Raw genomic sequence first — 12,286 nt, 5'->3', positions numbered from 1 at the left:
CACTGTATCTGTCATTTCTCTATTATTATTATTCCTTTTTTTTTACTTGTCCTTATATATATATATTTTTTTTTTTTTTTGCTCCCCAACCATTGTTTGGCTGGCCACGAGCCCTTGATCCGCAATAAACTAAATGAAAAATAAATAGTCAATAACAATGGAGGGGTTTCTTTTGGGGGACTCCCAGAAGGAGAAGAATGTGTCGCAATGTCGTGGCCTGAAATTGACACAGCACTAAAGTTACGACGAGCAAACAAAAGTGGCCAACAAGCCGCTGCGAGGCTGGTTTGGAATAGGGGAAAAGCTGAGGAAAAGTGTAGGAAAAAGTGAGGGGAAAAGTGTATGAAAAAGTAAGGGGAAAAGTGGGCAACAGGACAACTGGTCAACTGGCAAACAAATGACGCTGCACGTGAGCCATGTACACGAACACACAACTGGGCTATAAGGGACATGAATATATGCAGTATACAAAGTCCAAGCCATGAAAAATGTTGTAATCACAAGCTAGGCAAGGGACACAAAACAAAATAAAATAAAAAAAAAGAACAAAAAACAGAGAGCAACATGTTACGAGAAAAGCTGACAAGTTGTGTTCTTCCCCTGGCTATTTGTCATTTTCTATTTGCAGCCAAAATAAATATAAATAAAGTCAATTAAATATATATCTAGACATGTATATCTAAGGAATTAGTTAAATAAATAATAAAAAAACGTTCATTGAATACATTCAAAAAAATGAAAACCATAAAGAACCCAAAAACTGTCAACAACTTGGGCTTAAGCCGATAAAACTCCCCCTGAAAAACTTTGCCCTAATAAATAGATCAATCGCCTGTAGGACAAGTCTCTCCCTCCCTCTATATGTGTACATATATATATCTCTCTCTCTCTCTCTCTCTATATATATAAATGTATATCTATATCTCTTCCTCTCTCTATATCCCTCTTTGTGGTTATTTCCAATCGAATCAGCGAGGATAATGTCCCGCCAAAGACCACAAGTTCTGTATAATCTCTATCTCTCTCTCTGGGCTAAGGTCCTTGTTGGGGGGTGGCAGTGGCGAGGTCGTAATGAGCCTTGGCCCACCGCAATCCTCACCTTCTCCTTGGCATCCCTGACCTCTGACCCCCAATGCTTAATCGTCGAATCTCCCTTTTGGAGCGTGCGGAGGCCATTGGCCTGCCCAAATTACCTCTCCTCTCTGCGGTAGTCGATTTTTGTTTTGGTTTCACATGAAATAAGTAAATAATGGGTGTCTATTCGATAGAGTTTGGTTTTGCTTTTCATGTTTAGTACATTTTTAGAATTAAAACATTTAAAAAGTTCTAAAAATATTAATTTAATGAGGGTTTTTTTTTCCCAAATTGAAGCGATCGAGAAGGAAAGTCCGTTATGACATATAAAAAACAGAATTAAAATCAATAAATTACAATATTAAATGTAATATATTGTAATATATAGAATTTAAAAATTTTCTAAAAGTATCGAATTTAAACATAACATATCGATATTATCAAAAATTATACTCAAAATGATATTAATTAATTAATTATTTTTTTTCGATTATATTAGTCTGATATTGAACAGAATATCGATTTATCGCAATTTAATTTATTTTTAAAGGTTCAATAATAATATAATTTATTTAATTTGAATACACCTATCTTTGTATAATTTCAATATAATTTATACCCTTGGCTGTTCCATACTTTTCTGTTTTCCTATTATTCACATAAAATTATGTGTTATTTGTTCATAAAGGGCATATTGTCGCCCCATAAATATCATCATACTTACACTTTGTGTGACTTTTATTCTTTGTGGATGTCCTGGAAGGAAACACAGGTGTAGATGAGGAATTTTCCGCTGCACAACACACCTGTGCTGCCCTACAGAATGTGGGGATGGTGTGTTGCTAGTCTGCCATCCTGCCGGATCCTTCCGCATCATTATGGAGCGGATGGCGACGCCTTCGCAGCAGCAGCAGCCGTCGAAATTAACATAAAACATTTATGGGAATGTCGCTGAGTCGCGGGCAGGACTAAGCCGCTTGTATCCTCGATTTGCATGCATTTGCATATGGATGTGTGAGAGAGAGAGAGAGAGAGACAGCGGGGCAGGACACCAGGACACATCCATGGAATGGGTTGTCAAGTGTCCTGGTCGCTTGTGCTGTCGTCGTCGCCGACATCGCGATGAGGCGCGTTTATCTGTGCGTATGCAGAAAGTTTTCCAATTAAAAGTTTCGCCGAGGTCCAAAAGTCTGTTGCCCCTCCGCCACTCCTCCCAGTGCTCCTTGGTCCTGGCGGCTGCTAGTTCCGTCTTTCGACCCCCCTCTGCTCCTGCACTTAAAGCTCTTGCTCATCCTCCTCCCACTTTGGCGACAATTAAGCCGCATAATGAGCTATAAACTTCGAGGCGGCAAGGAGACGCGAGTCCTGTTCAAAATGCGCACATATGGCAAGCGAATAAATACGCATACGCCAGGTGGGACAGCTGGCCGGCATTTAAGCAAGCCAAAATTCAGGACATTTTTCCAGACGTAAAAGGTAGTTTTTTTTTTACAGGTATAGGTATTAATTTAAATAAGAAACATTTATTTAAGCATCGAATTTCAATAGGATTAATTTTTATTTAACTTTGTTAACTCCTCTTCATTGACAAATTATTTATTGTAGTTTTTAGATATTTATTAAAATATAAAAAATGCATTCAAGACTAAATTTTGGCTAGAATTATTTTTTTTTAGCTTTATTACCTTAAAAAATCGATTAATAAAATGTTTACATTTATTTAAATAACAAAAAAAGTCTTTTTAAGCCTAGAATTAAACTACTTCTTAGCTTGGAAACGAATATTTTAGCTCTGCTTGTTATTCACAACCCTTGAAATTATTTGATTTACTTGGAAAGCCCTGTTTGTAAGCTTAAAATACACTCGCAGAGCTACTTTTATTGTCGAATTTGGAGCGTGACAGGTGCCGGGAATTGTCCTGAATGAAGGCAAACAATTGTCGAAAAAATTATTACTGCCGCCTCATTTGGCTTTGACACCTTTGACAGATTGCCTTGCATTGTTCGTGCCTCACCTTTGGCATTTTGGCCCCCCAAAAAGGAGACTCTTTCTCAAAAGAATTTCATAATCAGGAGCAGCAAAAAGCGATAAAAATAAACCTGAAGAGTGGGATGGAAAATAGAGGTGGCATTACGTCAGCCGCCTCTGCAACTTATCAGTGGTGGAAAATGGGAAAGAACTGGACGGAATATGGCCTGCAGCTGCCACTTGCCGGGGATTTGTCGAATGTCATTTGCAAAATGCGACCAGCGAAAGGAATGCCAAGTGTGTGTCTGTGTGTGCCTGGCCCCCAGGCTCATCCTCCATCCTGGAAACACTACCAAGTATCCAGGACAACGCCCACCAGCCACGCATCCTGTCAGTAATCCTTTTGCAAACATGAGACTATTTTGTTAGTCAGGAAAATCCATCATATTATTATATATTATTTGTTTTATTTGTTGAGCTTGGCTTTGTTAAAGAAATTATAGAAATAAATATAAGTAATAGATATTATAAATAAATATAAAAAAAAAAAAATATAATAAATCTTACAAATAAAAATTACAGTAAATATATAAGAATTAACTGTAACGCATAAACATTACAAATAAATGGAACAAATATATATAACAAGTAAATGAAAAACATAAATAACACAAATAATTACAACAAATAATAAAAAACAGTACTTATATTTATTTGTAATATTTACGTGTTATATTTATTTTTTTTTTTTTTTTATAAATATAACGTTATCCCCATGCCTTACCAAAGTATATTTACTTTATCCTGCCGCATAAAAAAAAATTCAATTTCGAATGTGTCGAAGGCGCTTCCTTCGGGAACATAAACCTCAATCTGGGTTATCCCATTTGAGGGCTTTCAGCGATTTGCCAGCAGATAAAAACGCCCAGGCATCCCACGGCCTTATCATAAATTTCAAGCACGCAGCAAATAAATCCAATTAAATTAGCAACAATCTCAAGTGGCCGAAGGATCTGCTTCGAGTCCTGCTGCTGGTCCTATTACACTGCCCGAGTAGCATTATTTTCAATTTGCCTTTTGCGGTTTTACCCCCCCCCCCAGAAGGGAGACTTCCTGCCATTCCATTCCCATTCATCCATCCATCTTTCCGGACTTCTCATCTCATCTAGCCGGTTGACCAGCATCTCGCTTTTTTTTATGGGGTTTCCTTTGGACTTCATCTACGGGCTCTTTGTGTCAAGTACAGCGGAGTTTCGCTAAGCCATATGTTTATTTTAATTTATATTTAACTTAAATATTAAAATTTATATTTAAATATTTTCTGGGGAAATTGCAAGCTTGAATTTATAATTGTAGAATTTTTAATATTTGTATTTAACTTAAATAAATAAAAAATTATATTTAAAATAATTCCTGTGGCACTTTTTAGCCTGAATTTATAATTTCAGAATTTTTTATATACATTTTAAATGTAAATATGCATTACTTTTGTTTTAGTGAGCAATTTCTGTCTTAAATAAAGGCCAATCCTGTTGAATCCTTCTGGGGAATTTCAACTGTTCGTGGTTTACTCCTCTCACAAATACTTTATATATATTTTTATTTATTTGTATTTGACTTTTTATGCCCTAGAAAATTAGTTTGTTTGTTTGCATTTGCCATGCAGTTGCCATAAGTGATGTTTGCAATTTGATAAAAAAAAAAAACGTAGGAGCAGAAATCATTGAAATCTTTGTGGTTTTATTTTTATGACCAAGGCTGGAAATTGAAAATCGTAAGGCATCCAGAAACCAATTGAAATTATCAGCATCTGGCCCTAGAGTTAAGGCAGCTGGCCGAAAGTCTCAAGGCCAAAACCCACTGGCCAGCTCAATATGGAAAGCCAGCTGGTGAGTTTAAATTATAGAGGTAATAACATCGAAACTAAAGGGTTAAATGCAGCAGTAAAATAAATAAAACAAGAAAGGAACAAGTCAAGATGTATGGGAAATATTTTAACAAAATGGAAAAGTGTTCAGGGAATAAGTTGTATGAGTTGTGGGCGAAATAATATTATTTAGAAAATTCCCTTTGGACATGGGCATAACACTTTCTTGGCCTTAGAGTGTGTGGTGTTCGCATTCCGAAGCAGGAAGTTATTTCTTGCTCCTAGTGTTACTCCTGCTCCTGTTCCTGCTTCAGCTCCTACTCGTACTTCTGCTCCTGCTCCTGCCTGGTGCCACTTCATCCGAATGTCTAAGATGCCTGCTCGGGGCGACAACGACGACCTTTGGGGGGCAATCAATTAAGTTCTGCGGCACGCAATCTCCTCGAGTCTGCGGTGATGACTGTTGGTCCTTGTGGTGGCTCCATCTCCAGCTCGCTGCCTCATTAGGGAGCCGGAGGAGAACTCCTGCATTCCGATTGTTAGACCCCCCCCCCCCCCAAGAATACGACTCGACTTGCCCACGTTACGGCTACGTGACAAACTTGGCACGACAACAAGTCCCCTGAATTTTTATTTAGTTTTTTCTTTAGTATACCCTGACAGGGTGTTATAATTTCAGTCAGAAATCAGCAAAGCACTGAAAGGAGTCATTTTCTACCCCATAAATCATATGTATTTTTGATCAGCATTAATAGGCTAGGCTTTCTAGCCATGATGGATAGAAAACAAAATTCAATTGCAAACTTCAAGGGTATACAAACTTCGGCTACCCGAATTTAGGTTCTTCTTGTTTTTTGTAGTTGTTGTATTGCAATTATTTTAAAGCCACTGAAAGCGAACTGAGCTAAGCCAGCGATTAAATAGAATTTAAGCAGCATTTAGGCAACGCCATGGGGAAGGGTGGGGTGAAGGAGATGCCGAAGGTGAGGGGCCAAAAACCTTTTGCCACATAAATCTGTCAGGGCGAGAGCAATTCTCATAAAATAATAATGCCAAAGCAGTGAGAACGGGAACGAGTGCGAGTGCACGTCGGAAAAATAAATACATTTACGATTATTTTTATCGTAAAAAAGATTCATTTCGCCTTTTTGCAACACCAAAATGTAGGCAATGCTTTATTTTAAGACTCGCGGTTCAGCCTTGTTTTAAATCATAATTTATATAATTATTTAATATATATATTTGGGATACCTTTAATATTTGTATGTATTCCTAAAATAAACATTTTTAAATTTATCTCATTTGTAATTTATTAATAAATCAAAAATCAGAATTATAATTTTTAATTTTTAACTAGAAATACTTTTGTAAATTGTAAATAATTACTTTTTTATTAAATATTACCTTTCAAAAGTTATTTAAAATAATTTAACATTTTATCTATTTTGATTTTATTTTTTTAATAATTTAAATAATATATTTAAGGCTCGAGATTTAACAAAATATTTGCATTTCCTTTGAAATAGATCAATTTTTATTTTATTATTTAATATTAAACAATAACCATCGAATTTAATTTGTAAACATTATTATTATCATTAAACTGCCTCATTTTCATTTTTTTAATTCCCAAATAATGCTCTATTTTTGCAAGTTTTTCTCACTGTGCACCAAAAGGCGAGCAGGTAAATGCTGCAGCGATAAAAACGCGATAAAGTCATTCAGAGTGTTTAACCGGCAGAGGACAGGGCAGGGCAAAAGGGGTTAAGAGGGCTTTGGCGGGGGCGGGTGAAGAGGATCATCATCTCGAGAGGTGGGTGGTAATGGTGTTTGGTTGTCAGGCAAACAAAGTCAAAATTTTCCATATTAAAAAAAAGAAGGAAAACGAGCGCCACTTTGCTCTGTCTTTTTAAAAAAAAATTTTTTTTTGTTGTGTTTGCCCCATAGTGTCATAAATTTGTTGATGTTTGCCTAACACTGAGCGAGGGGAGTGGCAGGTGGCACTGGCACAGGTGAGACGGCGGCAACGGGGGCGCAAGGTCGCCGGGCAGTCGCCAAGCGAAGCTGAAAATTGAAATGGAAAATGAAATATGAAAAATGGGCAATCGCAGTCAGTGAATGCGTTTTCGATTCGATTCGAGCGAGAAAGAGAGTGAGAGGAGTGAGTGACGTGCACACGGAGGCATTATGGCATTATCGCATTAGCTCATCGGGCGGACAGGTAATTTCAGGTGTAATTAAGCCGTGTGCATTGTCCGCGAGACATTCATTATTTGCATTTATTTCAAGAACTTAAAAAAAAAATATATATAATGAAATATTTGCAAGGCAGGAAATTGTACTTTTACTAATTATTGTTATTAATAAATTATTTTATTAATATATAAATAATTAATAGCAACACAAACTTTTTGAAAATGCCTTTAATTTTCCTTGGTAGCCTGAATTTTGTGACTAATGCCCATTTAGATAATAATTATATTTCCACTTTTATTTCCATTTTACTCTTTTCTCTATTCTATATTCTATTTCCCCTTGTTTTTCCTTACCCTCTTTTGTTGCTTTTGTGGCCAAGCAGCAGCAGCAGCAGCAGCAATTGCTGCAATCCCAAGCAATTCAAATATTTGGCTAGCTTTGACGAGCTCAGTAATTTCATTATCAGACATCCCCAACGTCTTTACCGCACACAAAGAAGCATAAATTAAGTTGCATTTGTGTGTGGATTTGCACAGAAAGAAATTCTCTGTATATAAGTTCTATAATAAGAAATTTTTTCGTGCATTTTTTTTTGTTTATTTTTTCTTGTATTTTGTTATTATGTATTTTTTTGTGTGTGTTTTTTTGTCTATTTTTGTAATATTATTTTTTCTTATGGCATATGTACTGCTTAATTTTTCTGTGTGTATTATTTGTTTTTCTCATATATTCTTGTGTCATAGTCTGGCCCAGCAGCCAGCAGCTCCAAGTGAGCGATCTTATCGCTTATCTCAGTCAACAGCAGTTCCCCGTCTGCCCTCGTCTCTGCTCGTCAATTTGCCTGGATTAAGATGAAAATGAAGAGGGAGAGTGTACCTCCACGCCTCCCCCTCCCCACTGTTCGTCTGTCCATCACCTTGTCCATCTATCTGCCAGACATATGTTTTTTTTTTGGCCAGGGCGCTGATAAGGTGGCCGGTGCTGTCACCACTTTTGTGTCAGACGCCTTGAGTTGAGAGACGTCATTCCGCGGGAGAAACGTTCTAGCTGTTGGTGGGGGATGGGAGTGATGCAGGAGTGGCGTATTGCTTGACACAAAAGTGGTTTAATCCAGGAATGGTCAGAGAAAACCGGTTGCCAGCGGTATCTGGAAAAGAGACTGGCAGAGGTAGTGCTTACTTTCATCTTAAAAATCGTAAAAGAAAGGGGATAATATTCTAAACAAGAAGGGTAACCATATCCAGGCAAGGGTGTAGCTGCCAGATGTATTTATTTACTTATTTTTTCAGAATTTTTGTATTCCTTTAAAATCTACAAAATGTATAAACCAAGAGTCTGCGCCTAAGACTGTTGCATTGCTGATTCACTCTCGGAGCTTTCATTGCCCTCCGTGGAGACCTCCATCTGGAGAAGTGGTGCCACCGGTCGCATCTTCCTTGCCCGATTCAGGACATCACAGGAGGCACACCGAAATGAGGCATACTCGTACTCCTCCCGGGGCACCATTCCGTTGTGAGCATAACACTCCTTACAGATCATACCAAATCGATTTCGCGGACCATCGCCCACGATGAAGTCCACAAAGCGATCAAAGGCGCTACGCGTCCGATCGTCCACAATGGGAAACGGTCTCCGGCGATGCAGTACCTCCACGGCGAGCACTTGTTCCTGCTGCTCCTGCACCCGTTCAAAAGCTGCTGCCGTTTGAAGACGAATTTCCTCCTTTTCATCGAAGCGCTCCAAGATGTTCAGGGCCACCCTATAGATCTCCTTGCTCTTGACCTGATCCAACAGGATGCGCTTGTCCTCCTTTAGCTTGGCTAGCTTTTCCCCATTTTCGTTCAGCTTGAGTTGGAAATACCAAGTAAGCAGGCATCGCAGCAGAATGATGACAACGGGTATGAGGAGCAACGGCACTAGGTACACTATGCCCTCCAGCACTGTCGAGGGGCAGTAGAAGTAGTAAATGAGTCCGAAGCCCACGATGTAGGCGCCGACGGTGAAGCCCACAAAGTTTGTCACAAATCGACGCTTTCGCTCCTCCGTGTCGATCATGTACTTCTCCAATGCCTGGATCCGCTTCTGCAGTTCCTCCAGCACAGCATGCGTAGTGTTTTTCTTCAAGAACTTGGACAGCACAAAACCCATTTTAGAAATTGATGTAAATTATAAAATTTGCTTGCATATTTTGCTATTAAACTCGCCGCTGCCTTGGATTTATTATAATATAAAATTGGGAATAAAAGTATTTTGACATGTAGAAAAATGCATAGCTCTTACTGAAAAGTTGATGAGATTCCGTAACTTTTACTAGTAATGAAAAATTGTCATTGTGTATATAATGTACCACCTGGTTGTGTATATCACCTGATATCCAAAACATCCATGATATCGTGATGCATTTCCCCGTATCTTTGTCTCCAGCAGAGCAGCAGTATCCATTTCCTTTTGGATTGACGCACAACATGGCGTATGCTTGATATTGGCCCCAGGCCTCGCTGACGGCAAAGGTAATGCGAATCTTGGCATTGAGTTTTGTGGGAACAACAATGCACACACGCTCTTAATACACAGCTAAGAATTTGTAATGTATATATGTAATATTTATATAATAAATAATATATACATATTTTTAATATATAAAAATCAGTTTTAAAAGGAAAAATCTCTGTTTACCTTTAAAAATTCTTAAAAATTTTGAAATTTAATATATTTGCTGGAAATATGTTCCTTTTATCCTTTCTAATGGCTTTCTTTGATTTTCCATAAATGATATATATTTTTTGGAGGTTTCATGCTCGATTTAACGCTCTTTTAGTGGTTCTCCTCGCCAGACCGCCCTTTAGCAGAAATTGTCTCCATTAGATTGCCTGTCAGTTGGCCAAGGGATCCATGTGAATGCATTTGCGTGTTTCTGTCGAGGGGCTTGCTTGGCACACCCATTTTCCCATTTCCCATTTTCCCTGTCTCCCGCTCTCTCTCTCTCTCTCTCTCTCTCTCGTTCTCGTTATCTTTCGCCCGCCTGTAGTTACTCTTGTCCCTTAAAGCAAAATTTCGTGCCATGTTCCATTTTAATCGGAGAAACTCGAGCGCATCACACAAATATCAAATGCAGGCACAGGCACACACGCATATCCTGGCAAAAATATATATATATATAAATATTTGTGTATATATTAAAGGACCTTGTCGCTTGGAGTATAGTGTATCCCTTGGGAGATGTTTTTTTTTTTTGTTTTGCGGCGCTAATTGAAAGCTGCATTTTGAACGCCATTTAGCACTTAAAATAATGGACAAGCTGGCAGGGATGCCCAAAAAAAAAAGATGTGATAATTTATAAATGTATAAAAAATATAGTAAAAAATTATCTTTTTTGAAAGGATATTTTTTTTATATGAAAAAAATATACATATAATCTTATAAATAAATTTTTAAAGAGATTTTTGAAAGTAAAGAAAGCCTTGAAATGTATAAATTGCTTGAAAATGAGCATAGTCTTTTTATTGAAAACAATATATTTTATAGATTCTAAATTATATTATATATAACAAACATTTTTTTAGCTTTTAATATTTTAAATTAAATTTTTATATATTTAACATAGAGTCTATTGTGTATACATATAACAGACTAAATATTATATATTTTTTAGCTTTAAGCATTCTTTATTTTTTTATTCTTTGTTTTTAAATATTAAAATAGATTTTTCGAAGTAAAAAAATCCTTGAAATATGTTCAACATTTTTTTTACTTTTTTTTTTCCAAGCCATTTGCTTAATTTTAATTTTAAATATAATATTCTATACATTATAAAATATATGCTATATTATATATATTACATTCTATATACTATATATTTTGCTTTTTAGATTTTAGCATTATTTACTCTTTCTTACCATTTCTTTATTTTTTACTCAATTTCCAAATAATATTTCCAAACAAATTCATTTCTATACACTTTTGACTCTTCTTTTGAAAGAGTATTTCCTAGTGTCTGATATAAAACTATATTAAGTGCAACACCTGTCAGGTACAACTTGTCACTTTCCAATGTGATGTTTAAAAGGTGCGCGAAATATGCATCAAGTCTAGAAAAAAAGAAAAACGAAAACGAAACTCTAATGAAAGATGGCAAAAATCAAAATGGGAGCAAAAAACAGCACAACAATGTAGTAAGGCAGCGGCTACAAAGGGTGCTCTACACCCACCTTCAACCCGAGGGAAACTAGGGAAAAACTAGGGAACTACGCGGCAAAATCAGAGACGGACAAAGCCAAAGAGGAAAAGTGCAACGGAAAGAGCACCGCTTCGAGTGCGGCGGAGCGTGAAACGGCGGAAGTGCTCTTGACTTTAGAGCGGAAATACCATAATCTCATGCCAAGTCATCAGCTGCGTGTGTACACATTGAGCAGTTCCCTCTTTTTCCAATATATATATTCTTCTGTATATAGATTGAAGGATACTCCTTCGTCCTTATAATTCGCTTCATTGCAACCAATTACGCGCTGAGCACTTGCCGTTACCTACTTGGCTTTCCCCAAGGAAAACACCCATTGAGTAGGCATATTTTCTGGATAAATATGACTTGTTTTAAAGTCTTGAAAAGATTTTAAAATAATATTTAAAAATAAAAAAACCCAGTTATTAATTAATTGAATGAGAAGAGAATGAGTTAATGTTTTAATTAATATATTTTTTAATTGATTTTAGGATATAGAAATCAAATAAAAAATTAGTTTCTAAACAAAAATGTAATTTAACACCTTTTAAAGCTTTCTTATTAAATATATTTTATATGTATATTTATATTTTTATTTTTTATCTTTATTTTTTCTTTATTTTTATGTATATTAATCATTTTAAGAAATCCTTCACATTTTCCAATTGTTTAAAAAAATAATAATAATTATATTAAATTCTCTCCATTATCCTTGAATTTCCCTTAATATTTTATTATTTCTTGTACATATCCTAGGGTATCTACAAGTTGAGATATTTTCGATCTCTGCGCAATAACTGGTATTTATGCATATGTACATACGTGCCAGTGGAAAAACCTCCGCGATTTCGATTGAGAGCACCCTTGAGGACGCGATTTGCGAGGTTTCTGAGACACTGAAATGAGTGGAAGTGGGAGCCCATGATGATTGCCCCGATGATTTTACCTTCCCTACTCCAAG

The 12,286-nt window shown here is 36.5% G+C and overlaps 2 protein-coding genes across 4 annotated transcripts in view; one reads left to right on the top strand and one right to left on the bottom strand.

The window, feature by feature from the left end:
• Positions 1 to 12,286, top strand: part of Ac13E (Adenylyl cyclase 13E) — a 48,321-nt gene that overhangs the window by 18,727 nt on the left and 17,308 nt on the right. The gene's annotated exons all lie outside the window — the stretch shown is intronic.
• Positions 8,341 to 9,322, bottom strand: LOC108079410 (endoplasmic reticulum junction formation protein lunapark-A-like). Its single transcript, XM_017173737.3, has one exon. The coding sequence runs from the start codon at positions 9,252 to 9,254 to the stop codon at positions 8,448 to 8,450; it is 807 nt and encodes a 268-aa protein (XP_017029226.1). The 5' UTR covers positions 9,255 to 9,322; the 3' UTR covers positions 8,341 to 8,447.

The sequence above is a fragment of the Drosophila kikkawai genome, chromosome X (genome assembly GCF_030179895.1).
Source record: "Drosophila kikkawai strain 14028-0561.14 chromosome X, DkikHiC1v2, whole genome shotgun sequence".
Taxonomy (NCBI): Eukaryota; Metazoa; Arthropoda; class Insecta; order Diptera; family Drosophilidae; genus Drosophila; species Drosophila kikkawai.
This window is presented reverse-complemented; position numbering and strand designations above follow the sequence as displayed.